The following is an 18,877-nucleotide window of genomic DNA, read 5'->3' on the forward strand; positions in this document are numbered from 1 at the left end:
CACTCCCAAAGATGCTGGGATATTTAATATTATTTCTTTTGTTATGAAGAAATGAAAATGGACATTTCACTTTTTGGTATATTATAAAATCAGTGGAGAAGTATAGTGGTGACAAGATCTACCTTTGATCCAACGATTTCCGAACACGTATATAAAAAAGGAAATACTACGTTAGAAAAAACAAAACTGTCCCTTTGTTTGGCGACTTATTTTGAAAAAAACTTAGTAGATTTTTTCTTTTTTTTGGGAAATACTGAATTTAGAAGACAATAATGCAATGAATATTATACATAAATTAAATTCTTTCAGACACATTGTATTATTTGAGATATGTGGTCATATATACGTCGGCTATCTTTTTCCCTTTATCCTTTATTTTCTTCTTCTTCTTCTTCATTGTAATTCATACGAAAGCATGTCAACGAAGCTTGACTTTTAACTTGCGTACGTCAAAAGATTCATCCTTATGATCTGAGATCAATCCAAGAAATATCCACTTCAGACAACTGTTGTCCTCGGATCTGTTTTTCAGACAAAAGTGGAGCTCAAAACGGAGACAAATCTTCAATCTTTGACTCCTTGCAGAACCAGTTATGGCAAGAGAAGAGCAAAACATTGAAAACAGAGGATCCGTACATGTGGTCGAAAGAGAAAGTAATTTACGTAGTGTGGTGTGTGGTCCTGTGCGGTGGCTAAAGATGTTGGCGTCAAAGCTTCACTGGAGCTATGTGTTTGCTGTGGTCTCCAATTGTGGAATAAACCAAGGGTTTGGTTACTCATTGGGTCATGTAGCTACAGATTATTACATGAAAGATGTTCAAAAGGTTCAGCCTTCTCAATATCAAGCTCTCTCTGCAATCACTAGGATTTCATGGATCATATTTAAGCCTCTTTTTGGCATTCTCACTGATGTTCTTCCCATCTTTGGTTTCCATAGACGTCCTTACTTCATTTTAGCAGGTAAAATCTCGCTCGAAATTTCGATCAATGTCACTTTGATTTCTCTATAAATGTACAAAACTCTGTTTTTGCAGGGGTGATTGGAGTGGTTTCTTTGTTGTTTATATCACTTCAAAGTAATCTACATCTTTACTTGGCACTGTTTTGGATGACAATATCAAGTGCTGCAATGGCGATAGCCGATGTAACAATTGATGCTTGTACTACTTACAATAGTAACAAACACCCTTCTCTTGCATCGGATATGCAGAGTTTATGTAGTTTAAGCTATTCCATTGGAGAACTTCTTGGTTTCTTTATGAGTGGTATCTTAGTTCATCTTGTTGGCTCCAAGGTTAGCGAATCGTTTGCTGTGATCTCTCTGTCATTCATGATTTTTTCTCTAATGAGTTTCACTTTTCGGACATTAGGGCGTGTTCGGCTTGTTAACATTCACATTCGCATTAGTATCGGTAGTCGGGGTCTTGTTTAGTGAGCCTCGTGTTCATGGTTTCTCTTTCAAACAGGTAATTCTATTCTCTCTTGAATTCTTTTACCAACATGAGATTATTTACTCATTGTTGTATCATTTCTGTTAAACCAGAACTTTACCAATGCAATGAAAGCGATGTGGAGGACAATCAAGTGCTCAGATGTGTGGCAGCCAAGTCTATATATGTTCATTACCCGTGCTCTTGGTTTAGACATTAAAGAAGGTCTTTTCTATTGGTTCACTGATTCAAAAGATGGTCCTTTGTTTGCTCAGGTAATCCCAAAACAAGTAGCTTCTATATTTTCAAAATCCACCAATATGTTAAAAGCCTTTCTGGTTTGTTTTCAGGAAACGGTTGGTTTCATTCTCTCAATTGGTTCTATAGGGTCGATTCTAGGAGTACTGTTGTACAACCTACGCCTAAAGGATCATCCGTTCCGTAAACTATTTTTGTGGACTCAACTTCTCTTTGCTTTATCAGGAATGTTTGACCTCATTCTTGTGCTACGTCTCAACTTAAAATTTGGTTTACCTGATTATCTCTTCATAGTAGTGGACGGGATAGTTTCTAAGATGATCATACGTCTGACATGGATGGTGATATTCGTTCTCAATACAAAGCTTTGTCCTCACGGAATTGAAGGGACCTTTTTTGCGTTGTTAATGTCAATTGACAATGCAGGCCTCATGACCTCATCTTGGCTTGGAGGGAAAATGTTGCATGTCCTCAAGGTGACTCGGACTGAGTTTGGTAACCTCTGGCTTGCGGTTTTGGTCAGGAATGTCATGAGACTTTTGCCGATATGTTTTCTGTTTCTTGTGCCCCAAGGAGATCAGAACACGTTCAAGCTCCCGGCTGAGATAATGGGCGAAGATTCGGAAGAAGAGGGAACTCGGAATTTGGAATTGGCTTCTCTTGTTGACTATGTTGATAGGAGCTAGCAACGGTACTATTCTCTTATCATAGTGTTTGAAGCAACTGCTTTCAATTAGATTTTTCTAGAAATTGAAATTTGCAACTTATGGTAGTATTACTTCAATAACTTGATTGTTACGGAAGCAATCTAAACTATTTCCTATTTTGCAGGTTATGACTAATATCATCAATGAGGATATTGAGTGTCAAAAAGTTAACCACTCACCACTCTTATTTCTTATTACTTAAATAAGTCTTCACCTTATGTTTGCAACTATCAATGAGGGTATTGGTTACAATGTTCGCTTGTCATCACGATAAAGTAACTGTGAAATTTTATTAACTCTAAGAAGAAGCTACTTCTTAAACATGAAAGTAACAGCTGATGATCCAATAGGATAGGTATCAACAGAGTTGCCAGGAAATATCCAGTTGTGAAATTTCATCTGCTTGATTAAACGCAAACCCGTTTCTTCAGCAAGAGCCTTGATATCTTGCTCGTTAAATGGGTATATATATTGTCTTATGAGTGACATGAATCTCTCCATTTTCGTCTTTCACCATCTCTCTCTGAGAAACTTAAGACAAGATGTAGTTTGGTTTATGTTGTCTTATCTTATTAAAGAGGCGTTAAAACCTTACTTATACAAAGCAAAAGATATAACCTAAAGTGTTGCACAAAGGAAATGACTAAACAGGATATATATTGTTGACTAAGCTAACTAAAATATTGACCAGCAATAGCTTCAACATCCTCCCTCAAGTTGGAGCATGCACATCGAGAATGCCCAACTTGCGCAGAAAGTAACGAACTTCCTTTTCACCCAAAGCCTTAGTTAGAATATCTGCAAGCTGCTTGTGAGAGGGAACAAACGAAGTCGCAATTATACCATCAAGAATAGCATCGCGGATAAAATGACAATCCACCTCAACATGTTTGGTGCGCTCATGCTGAACTGGATTGACACTGAGAGCAATTGCAGATTTACTGTCAGAGAAGATGCGCATAGCCTGAACGTGAGAGACACCAAGATCATAAAGCACCCGCTTGAGCCACATGAGTTCTTGAGTAAGGAATGCCATAGCTCTATATTCAGCCTCCGCGGAAGAGCGACTGACAGTGGGCTGCTTTTTCGTTTTCCAAGATATGGGAGTATCACCAAGCTGTACAAAGTATCCTGTGAGAGAGCGACGAGTGAGAGGGCAAGCAGCATAGTCACTATCGCACCAACCATTAATCTGCAGAGTAGAGGTGCTAGAGAGTAAAATCCCTTGTCCTGGGTTAGATTTCAAATAGCGAACAACACGAATGGCGGCGTTCCAATGGTCCTGACGCGGATTCTGCATAAACTGTGCAAGAGTGTGAACAGAATATGATAGCTCAGGACGTGTTACAGCCAAGTAAATGAGTCTCCCAACTAGACGACGATACCGTGAAGAGTCTGAAAGCAGAGGAGATGTAGACAACGAGAGCTTATGATTCTGTTCAAGCGGAAACGCAGACGGCCTAGCCCCCAAAAGTCCCATTTCAGAAATAATATCAAGAACATACATCCTTTGGGATAGGGAGAATCCTTGAGCATTGCGGTTCACTTCAATGCGAAGAAAATATTTGAGCAAGCCAAGGTCTTTCATGTGAAAACATGATTCTAGATAGGATTTAAATTGAGCAACAACATCAGGGCAGCTACCCGAAATGATCAGGTCAACGACATATACGAGGACATGAACAAAGACACCATCATTGTTGTAACTGAACAGAGAGTAATCCGACAAAGATTGTGTGAACCCATATTATTTTAAAGCAGAAGAGAGCTTGGAAAACCAACACCTTGGAGCTTGTTTCAAACCATACAGAGATTTATGAAGACGACATACCTTGCTAGGATCATCACATTGAAATCCCTGAGGCAATTTCATATACACTTCCTCCTTTAAGTCACCGTGAAGGAAAGCGTTATGCACATCCATTTGATGTACATGCCAATCACGGGCCGCAGCCACTCCCAAAAACAAACGCACCGTGCTCATTTTTGCAACCGGAGCAAAAGTTTCATCATAATCCACGCCTTCTTTTTGACAATTACCCAAGACTACCAAACGAGCTTTATATCGCTCTATCGCCCCATCCGATCGATACTTGATTTTGTATACCCATTTGTTGCCAAGAGCCCGCTTTCCTGGAGGCAAATTTACAATCGAGAAGGTTTGATTAACTCGCAGAGATTCCATCTCAGCAGACATAGCCTCTCTCCAAGCTTTGTCAACCATAGCCTCGTTGTAAGTTGTTGGTTCCATTCCAGCAGTAACAGCTGCGAGAAAAGCCTTGTGCGACGAAGTGAATCGATGGCAATCCACGTATTTCTCAATTGGATACAGAGAGGAGGAAGAAGCCTCAGGGGAAATCGATTCAACACTCACAGTATTGGTGACAAAATTCTTCAACTTCATCGGTTTTTGTGTTTGGCGAGAACTACGTCTAAGTTGTATTGGCGCCAGTGTTGTAGATGACAGTGGAAGATCTGCTGTCTGTACGGTGCTTGATACTAAAAAAGGATCGAGAGAGGAGAGAGAGACAAACTCACTTGGACTTGAAGATTCTTGATTGATTTCAGGTATTATTGGGCCAGTTGCAACATTCGGCCCAACTGTAGCTTCACCAATATTTCGTCCAATAATAGTTCTTGGCCCAATAGCTTCTTCAATAAAAGGTGGCCCAACACAATCCACCAATACACGTTCATCTTCCTCATTGCACGACATCTTGGAGTATGGAAACTCTGTTTCCTGGAAAATCACATCTCTAGACACGAAAATTTTTTGTTCTTCTAAATCAAACAGCCTCCACCCTTTTTGTCCATGTGGATACCCAACAAATACACATCGTCTTGATCGTGCCGCAAACTTATCTCCTTTGTGATTTTGGTTATGTGCATAACACAAGGAACCAAATACACGAAGATGAGAGTATTTCGGAGCCGTTTTATATAACATCTCATATGGAGATTTACCTTGAAGAAGCATCGAGGGAGTGCGGTTGATAAGGTAAGCCGCAGATAAGATACACTCTCCCCAGAACTGAATTGGCAAATACGATTGAAATCGCAAGGTCTCGCGATATTCAAAATATGTCGATGCTTCCTCTCAACCCTTCCATTTTGATGCGGAGTCCCAACACATGAAGTTTCATGAGCAATGCCTTTGTGTAGAAAGTACTCACGCATACATAGAAACTCAGTCCCATTATCACTTCTTACTGTTTTGATCTCAGTGTCAAATTGTCGTTCAACTAAAGCAATGAAATCTTTCAAATGTTTCTGAGTTTCACTTTTATCAGTCATCAAATAAACCCACACACCACGAGAATAATCGTCAACGATTGTCAAGAAATATCGAGCACCAGAGTAAGAAGGTGTTCGATAAGGCCCCCACACATCACAATGAATTAGCTGAAAACTATCCATACTTCTATTATCACTTAGAGGAAAAGTATCACGGGTTTGCTTAGCTCGCATACAAGTATCACATACATTCTCCAAAATCTCTTTACCACTAGACAAAAGTTCTCTAGGCAACAAATTAACTATCTTGTCTGATGCGTGTCCCAAACGCCTATGCCATAGATCAAAAGGGGCCTTCACACTCGTGTGCACAGCAGCAGCATTCTCCATTCCCCGAAAACAAAAACTTCCATTCTCTCTTTTACCAATTCCAGTCACCATCCTCGTAGTGCGGTCCTGTATCACAAGGAAGTGATCAGCAAGTTGAACCACACAATGATTCTCATCCATCATTTGCCCAACAGAGATCAAATCTGATTCCAACTCCTTGACATAGAAAACTGATTTTAATATCAGATGCGAGCCTAATCTAACTGTTCCCTCACTGACAGCAACTCTCTTATTTCCATCAGCTAAGATAATTAAAACAGGAGACATGGATCGCATATCACTCAACAATTCCAGGTTTCCAGTCATATGGTGTGAAGCACTTGTGTCGAGTATCCAAGAAGTGAAAAGAGAACATGTACCTGATTGAGTTTCATGAGCATTGGACTTGTTATCGCTTCTTCCAGCATTGAGAAGCTTAACAACTCCACGCCATTGCTCATCAGTAAGCCCACTGACTGCATCACGATCGCTATCAGTGATAACCCGGTTCACATGTTCAGAAGATGGAAACGGTCCAGTCATGACGACATTCACATACGTTGGACGAGGTTGTCCTCCATTAAAACCAGGCCCAAATCTTCCTCTGCCACGACTTGTTGAGCCATTTGAATTTGATTTTCCTCTTGGGCGATCTCCCCACCACTCTGGATATCCAATCAACACAAAGCAATTTTCCGGCGAATGACCTCCACAGTTACAATGAGTACAAAGTTTCTTGTTTTGAAGCTTCTCTGAATTTGCAAACTTCTCTGAGATTACCTCAGAACGTAGCCGCATTTGAACAGCAAAAGCAGTGACATCGGTTCTCTCTTCATTAGACGATCTGTTGTTCAATATATCTTCTTCTTGTCGCACAATGTTGTAAACCTCTTCCAGCCCGGGGAGAGGAACACGAGACGTCAAACTTGACCGTATGGTGTGAAATTTAGTTTCATTCAGTCCATAAAGAAATTGATGAACCATGTCATCTTCTCGATCTTTTTCTTGGTCTGTTCCAAGATTGCAGATACACCTACCACATTTACATATCCGAAGAGGGCGATAGCTGTAGATATTATCCCAAATCTTGTTGAGTTTTCCATAATATCCTTCCACTGTCATACCCTCTTGCTTGCAAGTCGCGAGATCCGCCTTCATCTTCTGATTCTTTGGCCCATTAGAAACAGAAAAACGCTTCCGAATCTGTTCCCACAAGTCTCTCGCCACATCACGGTGAGAGATATTTGTCAGCAGCTCTGAGTCAATAGTCATCTTCATCCAAGAGACCAACAAAACATTAATCGTTAACCAATCTTCTAGATCTGGAGAACCATCTAGTGGTTGAGGAATGGTTCCATCAAGGAAACCAAACTTTTTCCTAGACCGCAACGCCGTCTTGAAACCACATGCCCACTCTTCATAGTTATTTGTCTTCAGTATCGGATGGGAGATCACAGCTCCCGAATTGTCAGCTGCCGTCAAGTCGTACAGCGAAATTGTGCGTCGGACCTCAATTACAGATGGAGGTGGTGGTGGAGCATCAGTCATAGCTTCAGAGAAAACTCACTTGAAATACTCAATTCGAAAAACACAGATTGCGCTCTGATACCATGAGAAACTTAAGACAAGATGTAGTTTGGTTTATGTTGTCTTATCTTATTAAAGAGGCGTTAAAACCTTACTTATACAAAGCAAAAGATATAACCTAAAGTGTTGCACAAAGGAAATGACTAAACAGGATATATATTGTTGACTAAGCCAACTAAAATATTGACCAGCAATAGCTTCAACACTCTCGCACTCTCCATAAAGCTTTTCACTACCTCATGGTGTTTCCTGTGAATTGTACACACAAATGATGATGATTACTATATACCAAAGAGTTTAACAGGAAAAAATGTTGCAATAAGTAATGGACCAAACTTTATGTTATTCTCACGTATCCAAATGCATAAATACTAAACAAAAATCAGAGCGGTTCCAAACATGCGTACGGTACGGATATTTTGAGTTATAGATCAAATACTGAGATCATGATTAATAGACTCCTAATATCCTACGCATATCGGATCAGATTTCAAATGTTTTGTCCATCCCTATATCACAATATACATGCATGATGAAATAAGCTTTCATTCTCACGACCAAAACCTTACCCTGCACGAATGAAATGAAATATGATTTTGTCATATCGAGCTAGGCGACAATCTGAGGTCATGGAATGTATGTTAACACCGCGGACCACGGTGCACCCAAGTCTCTCCAACTCTTCCACGTTGGCTTTTCCATTGTTGTAGTTACGACCTAGCCCATCTACCGTACACATAAAACATTAATCAGTAAAGTTGATAAGCTATATTGTTGAGTTTATTTTTCATGTAGTGATTATGCTAGTATATGATGATAACAATTAAAACAATATAAAACGATTGATGGTTTTAGATCTACTACTACCTCGAATATCAAAAGATGCTGCAGTGATGTTGGTGGAAGAACCAAATGCTTTGGCTAGGGACAAAGAGAATGAAAAATCTCCTTCACCGACCAGAAGTATTTGCTTATCACTATAGTGGCATACCATTTTACAATCTGCTGTTTTTCTTTTCACAACATGTCCTTATATACACATGTATAACACATATGGATGCATGAGTCAAATTACGAGAACTCGTATTAAATGTTTAGTTCTGTCTCTTCGAACTTTGTGATCATTGAAGTACGTTGAAGACCATTCATATTTCTTTTTTTTTTTGGTTCAAATTTTTTTTTTTACAACGGGTTTATTTTAAGTTTAGGACCATCAATTTATTTTGGCCCTAATAAATAAGATTATCATACACTGGAAGAGGTGACTTGCTATTTGCATTCTTTTTTCTAGTAATGAAATTATTTTTCTAAAATGCTTTCTTGATAAAGATTTATATTTGCGAAAAAAGAATATAAAAAAAGATTCATAGTTTCTAAAACAATACCAGAAGTTTTATTAGTTTTTTTGTAATAGGTTTATCAATGACAACCACCACAACATCCTCCAATGTTGAATATCATTAGAGATTGATCCGGGTTATACGTCAGAACGATATCCTTTTACAAAATAGTTTAAATTTTAAATTACATTTATTTTGTTAATATTGTTTGTTTTGTTAAGTATTTAAGATTATACAATTTTATTTCTTAATTCTATAATTTCACCGTAGTATTATCAGATGAATTTTGTAAAGACTGAAAGTGAAAATACTAAATACTTTAAGAATTTTTGGCTAAAAATCTACAAAAACGTACATGTAGATTATCAGTTTCAAGTATTTTATAAAATAAATAAAAAAAGTAATATAATAAAGAGTAACAACAGTTAGTAGTTGGTGGCAAGCTTTTGTCTAAGTCTATATAAATTATCAATAAAGGTGACAACAATATCCCAAAATGCTGGGATATATATATTTACTTTTGTTATAAAGAAATGAAAATGGGCTTTTTGGTATTTCATGATCAGTGGAGAAGTAGTGGTGACAAGATCTATATTTCACCCAACGATTTCCAAACACGTATTTAAAGAGGATATACTAGGTTAAGAAACACAAACAAAACTACTTCTGTTCCTTTGTTTGGCGACTCTTCAAAAAGCTTTTGGATTTTATTTTATTTTGGGAAATACTGGAATTAGAAAACTTATACACATAAATCAAATTCTTTCAGATACATTGTATTCTCTAATATACTTTAAAGTTACGTAATTTTAATTACAAATTCTTACGTTCACCTTTAACAACAACGAAAAAGGTTCTTCTTATGTAGAGAAAGAAAAGTCAAAAGTATTGATGAAGTAATATGGTGACTTTGATGCAAAACCAAGCTTAATTCCATTTAACAAAGAACTCATCTTCTTCTATTGAATTAATAACCTTATAAATTCTATAAAAAGCTTCTATTTTTGAGGTAAAATTGCAAAAAATAAGCAGAGGAAAACAGACAAGAATGTTCTTAGTAAGAGACAAAGAAAGATGTGTGTTCTGGTCAAACATTTAGCAGCAAAAGCTTTGACCTTTTCCTTTCGTCTCTCTTGATCTAAGTTTTATCCTTTAGTTTCTTTATTCATTTTCTTTTTCTTCTCTTCTTCTTCTTCAATGGTCATTTGTTGTTCATACGAAAACAGGGTCAACGAATGTGTGCAAATTTCATTTTTGTTTCTTGAGTTTAATTCAAGATTCATCATATTTGATTCCCAAATCTTTGATTTTTGACTTGCTTACATCAAAAGATTCATCCTTTTTTTAATAATCTGAGCTCAATCCAATCCAAGACATACCAACTTCAAACAACTCTCTTGTCCTCGCCCCTCGGATCTGTTTTTCAGACCAAACCCATATCAAAAGTTTCAACATTTAAGCTCAAAACAGAGCCAAATCTTGAATCTTTCTCCTCCTTGCAAGTTATGGTAGTAGAAGAGCAAAGCCTTGAAAACGGCGGATCCGTACATGTGGTCAAAGGAGAAAGTAATTTCCGTAATGTGGTGTGTGGTCCTGTACGGTGGCTAAAGATGTTGTCTTCAGAGCTTCATTGGAGCTTTGTGTTTGGTGTAGTCTCACTATATGGAATTAACCAAGGGCTTGGTGGCTCATTAGGTCGTGTAGCTACAGAGTATTATATGAAAGATGTTCAAAAAGTTCAGCCTTCTGAATCTCAAGCTCTCACTGCAATCACTAAGATTCCATGGATCATTAAACCACTTTGGGGCATTCTCACTGATGTTCTTCCCATCTTTGGTTTCCATAGACGTCCTTACTTCATTTTAGCAGGTAAAATCTCGCTCGAAATTTCGATCAAAGTCTCTTTGATTTCTCTTTTAAATGTACAAAACTCTGTTTTTGTAGGGGTGCTTGGAGTGGTTTCATTGTTGTTTATTTCACTGCATAGTAATCTACACCTTTACTTGGCACTGTTTTGGATGACAATATCAAGTGCTGCAATGGCGATTGCTGATGTAACCATTGATGCTTGTACTGCTTACAATAGTATCAAACATCCTTCTCTTGCATCGGATATGCAGAGTTTATGCAGTTTAAGCTCTTCCATTGGAGCACTTCTTGGTTTCTTTATGAGTGGCATCTTAGTTCATCTTGTTGGCTCTAAGGTTAATGAATCGTCTGTCTACTATGATCTTTTTCATTTGTGTTTCCTCTCTAATGCTGTATTTGGCTTGTTTTGCGACATTAGGGTGTCTTTGGATTGCTGACATTCCCATTCGCGTTAGTATCGGTAGTCGGGATCGTGTTTAGTGAGCCCCATGTTCCTGGTTTCTCTTACAAACAGGTAATAATTATTCTCTCTTTGGTAGCTTGATCATGAGGGTATTGACTCTTGTTGTATCATTTCAGGTGAACCAGAAATTTACCGATGCAGGGAAAGCGATGTGGAGGACAATGAAGTGTTCAGATGTGTGGCGGCCGAGTTTGTATATGTACATTTCCCTTACTCTTGGTTTGAACATACATGAAGGTCTCTTCTATTGGTTCACAGATTCAAAGGATGGTCCTTTGTTTGCTCAGGTATTACCAAAACAAATAGTTTCTATTTTCAAACTTCACCCCAAAATAAGTAATATGCTGAAGAACCTACCTGGTCTGTTTTAGGAAACAGTTGGTTTCATTCTCTCCATTGGTTCAATCGGATCGATTCTAGCAGCAACGTTATACCAACTAGTCCTAAAGGATCATCCGTTCCGCGGACTTTGTTTGTGGACTCAACTTCTCTTTGCTCTATCGGGAATGCTTGACCTCATTCTTGTGTTCCGTCTCAACTTAAAATTTGGTTTACCGGATTATCTCTTCATAGTAGTGGACGAGATAGTTTCTCAGATGATCGGACGCTTGAAATGGATGCCGCTGCTTGTCCTCACTTCAAAGCTTTGTCCCCACGGAATTGAAGGGACGTTCTTTGCATTGCTAATGTCAATTGACAATGCAGGCCTCATGACCTCATCTTGGCTTGGAGGGATAATGTTGCATGTCCTCAAGGTGACTCGGACTGAGTTTGGTAACCTGTGGCTTGCGGTTTTGGTCAGGAATGTCATGAGACTTTTGCCGCTTTGTTTTCTGTTTCTTGTGCCTAAAGGAGATCAAAACACGTTCAAGCTCCCGGATGAGATAATGGGCGAAGATTCGGACGAAGAGAAAGATGAAAAAGAAGGAACTCGGAATTTGGAATTGGCTTCTCTTGTTCACTCTGTTGATAGAAGATAGCTAGTGTTCTTTTATTATAGTGTTTGAAGCAAATGCTTCAGTTTTTCAGCAGTTTTGCCGAACTTCACTTTTACTTCTGGAAAGTGCAAAAGGCACACACTACATTTTTCTCTGAATGCATAACAAGTTTGTGTGTTTTTGGTATAGAAGAAACAATTCTTTGTGAATTTGGGGACCTACCTAATCTACTTACATTTCTAAAATAGTTCCATAAGAAAAACAAGAATCCAGTAGAAGAAACAATTGAGTGAGAAATCTTTCAGAAATTGGGATACAAAATTACAAGCTGTGTCTGAGAACAAGTTCTACAATATCTTCTGGATTTAAAAACACAAAAGGTTAAAATCTTGAGAACAGACCATGAGGTGAGAACAAGCATAATCATCATTATCATCTCGTGCCTCGTCTGCGCCAATCCCTGTCTCTCTCTTTGCTTCTATCATTATCGTCTCGATCGTGGCTTGAACTCTTTTCACGTCGATCTCGATCCCTGTTCAAATCATGTTGCCTATCTCTGTCTCTGTGTCTCTCTCTATCCCTGTCTCTCCCCAAGTCATGATCTCTCTCCCTCGTTGATGATTTCCGTGGCGGACTTTGGCTCTTGTTTTCCCCACGGTGCCGCTTTTTAGAGGACTCTTGTGAATCTTCACGCTTCTCCTTCCGCTCTATTATTGATTTCTCTGCAGTTAAAATCAATGTGTGAATACCTAATTTAATAGTGTTTGAGACGCATTAATAGTGTTTCACTCATTGTTGCATCGAATGGAAATAGAGCAAATTAACAACCTTTCCCAAAACAAAAGAAGAGTATGTGTATGTTGGGTGAGAAGTAAGAACTTACGATTTCTGTTGCCCTCGTTAGGTCCTGATAAGCCATAATCGACTTCAAGCCTCTTTCTGTTTATTTCTACTTTTCTCTCTATCTCTTCGGGGTTTTTCATCCCCTGTTCCTCAAGAGTTTCACGATACTCTATCAAAGCAACTTCTATGCGTCTCCGCTTTTGTCTGCAGTAACAAAAAACAGAGCAAGGGAGAAGTCTATTGAGTTTCAGATTATACAATTGAATAGCAACTTCTACTGAAAGTAAGTTCTCATATTTTCTTGTTAACTTTAACAGTATTGGTGCAAGCTCATGTATGGGTAGGTAAGGCACATTTGGGTACATACAATTGATGCATATGCCCAAAAGCTTTCTATGGCTCTCAATTATCCAACTTAACCGGGTAAGAGCCAAAATACAAAATAATGTGTACTCTATAAAGACCAAATCAATTGAAGTTCACAAGAACACACCTCCCTCACTAACATAAACTACCCTTACGCTGATGTTACTATTTCGAGGAATTCTTTGTTGTTTTTAATGCTCAAGCACCAACATGAAGCAATAATGCAAATTGGTGTTTTTTAATCTATATTTTGCTTGCTTAAGTTACTTTCCTAATATCTTTTCATAAAGAGATGCATTGATCATACCTTTGTTCCTCGTCCATTCCGTTGTCAGGTTGGGCACGGACACAATCATTTCCCTTGAGATCCTCGCCATCGGCCTTGAAAGTTATCCCACCAGTATTGTCACTTCCTGAAGAGGAGCTCCTCTTTTGTTCATCATCAGCTTCATCATCGTCTCTCGCCCATTTTGAAGCTGGCAATATGAGTTCATTCTTCTCTTTTCCCACAAAGGCTTTCAGCTCAGGCTGTGGGATTGGTATTGTCGTGGGTAGATTCACAGGCTCTTTCATTTCAACCTCTGCGTAGCTGTTCTTGATATGCTCCCGCTCACTCTTAACTTCTTCCCAAGTTGAATGGTTTTGCGGATGCTTTGGAATTTCATCCACTGCTTCATAGCCGCGTTGTTTCTCTGTGTCTTCAAGGCTTAGTAGCCGGGTAACCATCATTACTCTACCTCCTACAAGAGACAGTCCGTTGTGCCGACAACGCCTCTCAAGCTCAGCAATTGGTAAATTCATCAGCTCTTGCCTTGCAGCTCCTTTGCCTATTGCCAGTGCAGCATCTGGATTTATCTTTCCAATATCACTCATATTGTCAGCGTAACTTTTGTTCTCTATTTCAGGTGCATCACCGCAGATAGAATGAAATGAGGTAACACCAGAGACTCCTGATCGGAGAAATGTGGAACGTAGTCCATATATGTATGCGTCTGAAAAGAGAAACCAATCTGCCCATACTTGCAGTACTTTGAGAACCCGTTCCTGCAAAAAGTCAGAAAGAGTTTAGAAAAGTATATTTATAAGGGAATGAAAACCATCAACGATCATTTTTCTTTCTGACAGTACTTTTAGAGCCTCAGCAGTAATTCTTCCAGTTATGCTTCGGTACAGATCATTGAAGCTTTCCATTATATCAGGTAGAGTTGCTTCGAATTTGGTTCGGTATGCAGATGCATTTTTAACACGTGCACTGCTATTATGAAGAATATCAGACACAAGCATGAGTCTAGCAACTTTGGTTGGAATTGATGTCTCTTTTAGAGTCAGGGACTCCGTCAAAACTTCAACAACCTGTGGAATTAAGTACACATATATAAGTAGGAAGAGGCATATGAATATCTATTTTATTAACGAGTAGTTCTGTTCAAATTTTTTGTGGTGTCTAGAAAAAACCAACTAAATGTACTGAAATATATAAGTCAGAACATATTGTACCTCTCCAGCTGCATCTGCATTATCTAAAGCGAAACCCATAGCTTCTTTTATCTGACTCCTTTCTAAAGTAAGAGCACGCAACATGTCCTCGAACTCATCCCTCTGAGGATCGGTCAGAGTCCTCTCAACTTCCGCACGCTGTAAGATTTAACAGTGTCAGGTATCCCGCACACCAAAAGAACAACTTAGCTAACAAAAGAAAAAGAAATAAATAAATTAGAAGTAAGAGTGCAAGAAGATTACTCTGGTTCTTCCCGCCGCATAAGTGCTGGCAGACTCTTTTTCGTGCTCCTGGGTCCTAGTTACAGGCAGTGGTGGCGGTATCCATCTGCAATAAGAGCAAATAGACAGTGTTAATACAACAGATGTCATATGCAAAGGTAAACCAACCGAACACCCGGATCAGTTTCAAAGTTGGCAAGGTTCAATACCTTCCACTACCAGTTATCATGATATACGGCTCTGTTCTCCACCTTTGAAGTGTATCACCCTAAACAATGCAAAAATATTCAATCAGCTTATGACAATGCAAATATATGCCTAGTTAAAAGGCAATCAAAATGTACCTGAGCGAAGGAATATAGTCTCCAGACGTAGTAAGTATGCTCCTTTGAGCCAAGCTCGAACATAAACTTGAACAGTGGATTCCCACGGCCCCTCTCCATGATAGCTTGTTCAAAAGCACATTCACCATCCAGAACATAGAGTGCCAATGTATCAATGACATGTCTGAGGTGCTCGTCCTCAGGGGTAACAACAGTGATATCCGGAACATTAGGGGTAAGAACCTGTTCAATGCAACGGAAGTACATATGGATTAAGATTATTAAAGACGGGCAGCTGTAAGAGTGTCGTCAACTATAGGTGCCGTATCAGCAAGTTACTTGAATCAGTATCATTACAAACAAGAGAAGCATTAAGTACTGAGAAGTTTCAAGTATCTGGGGACTGGTTTAGTGCCATTGGGGGTTTGGAAAGTAGAGGATGCACTACAAATAGAATTGATCCCAAGTTTGGTTTTTAGTTCTGCTTTTGTCTTTCATTACTTTAAGAAATAAAGACAATCAATTCTGAAACTTAACAGTAACATTTCTGGACTATAAAGTAATTCAAAAGCCTTCCACGAATATCATATAGAACTTATAAAGAACCAATTCAAGCCATGTGGAACCAAGTTTACATACCAGCTCAGAATTTTGATTTGGAACAGAAGTTATTATCGGTGGACCCGTTTGACCAGAAAAAACCAAGTTGCAGCCCTGCCAATGAAATATTTAAAGTTTTTAGAGTTAAACTAAAGAGATATAAAACTGGCAGAACTTTTTATGCAAAAAATGGCAAGGAAATACCAATAAATTCAGAGATCGGGCCATACATAGGTTAGTGAACAGAATTAAAGAAGAAATATATCTAGAAGAGCAGCACAGGATGCATCACAAACCTCCTTACTCCGAATAGCCATATGTCCAGGTGGTGGAGCGGGTAATGCTTGTGACGGTAGAGAAACTGCTTTACCCCATCCAATTTTCAGTTCATACTCGTACACGATGATCCCTGTAAAATTGGAAATTTTCCTTCATAACTTTCTTTAACATTGTCACATGCAATCAGGTATATAGTTAGTACAAAACCAGTCGACTATAGACAGATAGACTAGTCAATAATGCCAGAAGGGTCATTAGTTTCCAACATTAATCAACCACTGGGTATATGTTTCGATCAACAAGGAAACCAATCAAATTTTGTTGAACTGAAGTACTCAAACTAATATGCCTAAAACGTTTCTTGTTCAACTATCCATTTTAATCTCTCATATATATCACACATGTTGCATCTACCTAGAAAATGATTTCTAACCAAGGCTAAAATAGAGAGTCCTAGATAGAAGAGAGGCTAGCTAACCTTGCATTTCATCTTTTGCAGCTTGTCCATCAGCCCTATTCATGAAGGAAACAAAGCCACAGTTTCTTTGTCGCCTCTTCTCCTCATCTGTTCTTGGCCACATAATCTTGACACTAGCTATGGGCCCAAATCTTCCGAAAGTGCGCAGAAGGAAATTCTCATCAACCTACGTGAGCATAAAATTATACCTTATGAATATTAAGAATACAATGGCGAGAGAAAACAACATATGATCCAAGTAAGAAAAGAAAAAACACCTTTGGGGACAGATTCCCAACATACAGATTCGTAGTTTGTGGGTCACCATCGTCAAACGATCCTGGCCTCCCACTGGGATCAAAATCATCAGGTAGCTCATCAAAGCGGCTAGATGGCTGAATACAGAATAAGTTTAGTATAGAAAGCCGGGAGTCCAGAGTAAATATGAGAGCAGAACACCGATGAAGAGAGCAAAAGAGTATGATGAAGAGAGCACAAGAGTATAATGAACTAACCGAGCTATCGCCCTGACGGTCACGATCCTGGTTTCGTCTTTCTCTCATTTCTTGTTCACGTTTCAACTCCTCCATGAAATTATCTATATTTCGAGTCTTTCCCTTTTCTCTTTCCCTAGGCCTCTCCTCCTCCCTCTAGAAAGATGAAATAAATGAACTTACAACTAAATAATTGTGCTTCAAACAACAAACCCAATGAACAAGAGAATTACAGTGACAAAATCCATGCTACTGACCTTCTTCTCCGGTTCTTTACCCTTGGATGCCAGTGGTGGTGGAAGGAAAGAGGGAACATACCTACAAAGATTAAGTGGACGATAATCTTCTATATAACAAGAATACACGAATGAATTTCAACTTATCAAGCAATACCCAAGAACATCATTCCTAAGACCTCAGCTAGTTACAAATACATGATTAATAATATTTTACTCAAGCCTGGTAACAAACATATCAAAAGTGTATAACTCATCAGCAAAATCACGAGCGACCAAGCTCTTTCGATCTACGATAGCAAAGCGAGATTGATTCAATCAAAAGCAATCAGTTTTACCTACTCCCCTTCTTTGAAACCGAACCCCCATCTTTGGACTTTTCACCTGCCATCCGCGAACGCATAGAAAAAAGGTCCATACACTTATTAATGCGTTCCCAATATAATCAAAGCATTGCTCTAACCATTTGACACCAATCAAAAAGAACAAAGTACACACAAAGAGAGAAGCAATTGTAAACAAACAGTTAAAAAGCTGTGTAGCCTTTGCAAAGACTAACCTTCAGAATCAACCTTAGGCTTGTCACCAGGATTTATCGTCCCACCTCGAACAAAAGTCTTAGTAGTTGCATTATCCCCTTGAAACGATTCCACGAATTCTTGATACAAACGAGCCGTTTCATCCTCTGCTTTCTGCGATTAAGATCGAAAACCCCATCGATTAATCAATCAAATCAATCTCCGATGAACAAATTTCTCAAATTCTACCCAGGAATAGCGATGAATCGATTGAAAATTTCAACTCACCTTCTTCCTAGCTTCTTCTTCTTCTCTGTGTTTCTGGAATGGTGTTTTCTTACGAGTGATCGAGAATGAACTCATTGTTTCAGCATCCAACTGCTCCTCGGGAAACTTGTACCCAACGAAACAGAGAAGCCGAATTGATGATTGAGAAAGATCAAAGTAGAAAGATACGAAGACTATGGATTCTGATTCGGAACTAGGGTTTGGATGAATCGAGAAAGGTGACGATTGATCAGGAAGCGAGCTAGGGCTCGAGGAGAGAACACAAGACGAGCTAAAAACGGGAGATAGGGAAAAATAATAATTAGGATAAAATATTTGTATTTTCAGTCGTCTTTTAAGAATTTGTGGAATTTTAAATTAATTATTGCGTAAGCATAAAATTTTGATAAATAAATTTAAAAAGTTACATATACAAAAAATGATAATAAACAAAATTTAAATCTAAATTGATATTTATTATAAACTGGAAAGAATATATTGTTTCAAAAATAAAAACTTTTAAAATAACTATGAGTGTTAACATATATTTGTAATAGAACAAAATTTTTTTTGCTGTTGT

The 18,877-nt window shown here is 38.5% G+C and overlaps 3 protein-coding genes, 1 non-coding gene and 1 pseudogene across 9 annotated transcripts; 2 read left to right on the forward strand and 3 right to left on the reverse strand.

The window, feature by feature from the left end:
• Window positions 1-308: 308 nt before the first annotated feature.
• Window positions 309-2,893, forward strand: AT5G25040 (Major facilitator superfamily protein; the record flags this gene model as incomplete). Of its 5 annotated transcripts, none has more annotated exons than NM_001343907.1 (7): window positions 309-960; window positions 1,035-1,294; window positions 1,371-1,466; window positions 1,544-1,705; window positions 1,781-2,029; window positions 2,115-2,379; window positions 2,520-2,893. In NM_001343907.1, the coding sequence occupies exons 1-6, from the start codon at window positions 594-596 to the stop codon at window positions 2,121-2,123; spliced, it is 1,143 nt and encodes a 380-aa protein (NP_001318642.1). In that variant the 5' UTR covers window positions 309-593. The 5 variants fall into 5 exon arrangements, with proteins under 5 accessions (NP_001318642.1, NP_001331109.1, NP_001331108.1 ...); NM_122413.4 differs by having other exon boundaries at window positions 363-960; window positions 1,781-2,164; window positions 2,270-2,379; window positions 2,520-2,746; NM_001343908.1 differs by lacking the exon at window positions 2,520-2,893 and having other exon boundaries at window positions 324-960; window positions 1,781-2,374.
• Window positions 2,894-3,122: 229 nt separating this feature from the next.
• On the reverse strand, window positions 3,123-7,546 carry AT5G25045 (annotated as a pseudogene; the record flags this gene model as incomplete). Its single annotated transcript has 1 exon — window positions 3,123-7,546.
• Window positions 7,547-7,936: 390 nt separating this feature from the next.
• Window positions 7,937-8,476, reverse strand: AT5G03855. The gene is made up of 2 exons (NR_144235.1): window positions 8,453-8,476; window positions 7,937-8,311 (listed from the first exon to the last, which is right to left on the reverse strand). It is a non-coding gene; the product is annotated as an uncharacterized misc_RNA (transcript).
• Window positions 8,477-9,869: 1,393 nt separating this feature from the next.
• Window positions 9,870-12,436, forward strand: AT5G25050 (Major facilitator superfamily protein). Its single transcript, NM_122414.3, has 5 exons — window positions 9,870-10,794; window positions 10,870-11,129; window positions 11,213-11,308; window positions 11,374-11,544; window positions 11,629-12,436. Exons 1-5 carry the CDS (start codon window positions 10,431-10,433, stop codon window positions 12,235-12,237), a joined length of 1,500 nt encoding a protein of 499 aa, NP_197887.1. The 5' UTR covers window positions 9,870-10,430; the 3' UTR covers window positions 12,238-12,436.
• RRC1 (RNA recognition motif (RRM)-containing protein) lies at window positions 11,523-18,626 on the reverse strand. The gene is made up of 17 exons (NM_122415.2): window positions 18,319-18,626; window positions 18,072-18,204; window positions 17,851-17,896; window positions 17,534-17,594; window positions 17,298-17,432; window positions 17,061-17,177; window positions 16,804-16,969; window positions 16,343-16,455; window positions 16,086-16,160; window positions 15,468-15,689; window positions 15,333-15,391; window positions 15,145-15,229; window positions 14,902-15,039; window positions 14,533-14,757; window positions 13,712-14,448; window positions 13,079-13,242; window positions 11,523-12,917 (listed from the first exon to the last, which is right to left on the reverse strand). The coding sequence occupies exons 1-17, from the start codon at window positions 18,391-18,393 to the stop codon at window positions 12,628-12,630; spliced, it is 2,841 nt and encodes a 946-aa protein (NP_568464.1). The 5' UTR covers window positions 18,394-18,626; the 3' UTR covers window positions 11,523-12,627.
• Window positions 18,627-18,877: the final 251 nt, after the last annotated feature.

Source organism: Arabidopsis thaliana, chromosome 5 (genome assembly GCF_000001735.4).
Source record: "Arabidopsis thaliana chromosome 5, partial sequence".
Taxonomy (NCBI): Eukaryota; Viridiplantae; Streptophyta; class Magnoliopsida; order Brassicales; family Brassicaceae; genus Arabidopsis; species Arabidopsis thaliana.

What these genes read in the sequence shown, in the direction of transcription:
- RRC1 (NM_122415.2), bottom strand. Translation starts at nt 18,393, where the DNA reads ATGAGTTCATTCTCGATCACTCGTAAGAAAACACCATTCCAGAAACAC. An exon ending in ACCGTCAGGGCGATAGCTCG is followed by an intron (nt 17,178 to 17,297) that starts GTTAGTTCATTA and finishes TTCTGTATTCAG; the next exon opens with CCATCTAGCCGCTTTGATGA. An exon ending in GACTATATTCCTTCGCTCAG is followed by an intron (nt 15,392 to 15,467) that starts GTACATTTTGAT and finishes TGCATTGTTTAG; the next exon opens with GGTGATACACTTCAAAGGTG.
- AT5G25050 (NM_122414.3), top strand. Translation starts at nt 10,431, where the DNA reads ATGGTAGTAGAAGAGCAAAGCCTTGAAAACGGCGGATCCGTACATGTG. An exon ending in TCCTTACTTCATTTTAGCAG is followed by an intron (nt 10,795 to 10,869) that starts GTAAAATCTCGC and finishes CTGTTTTTGTAG; the next exon opens with GGGTGCTTGGAGTGGTTTCA. An exon ending in ATGGTCCTTTGTTTGCTCAG is followed by an intron (nt 11,545 to 11,628) that starts GTATTACCAAAA and finishes GGTCTGTTTTAG; the next exon opens with GAAACAGTTGGTTTCATTCT.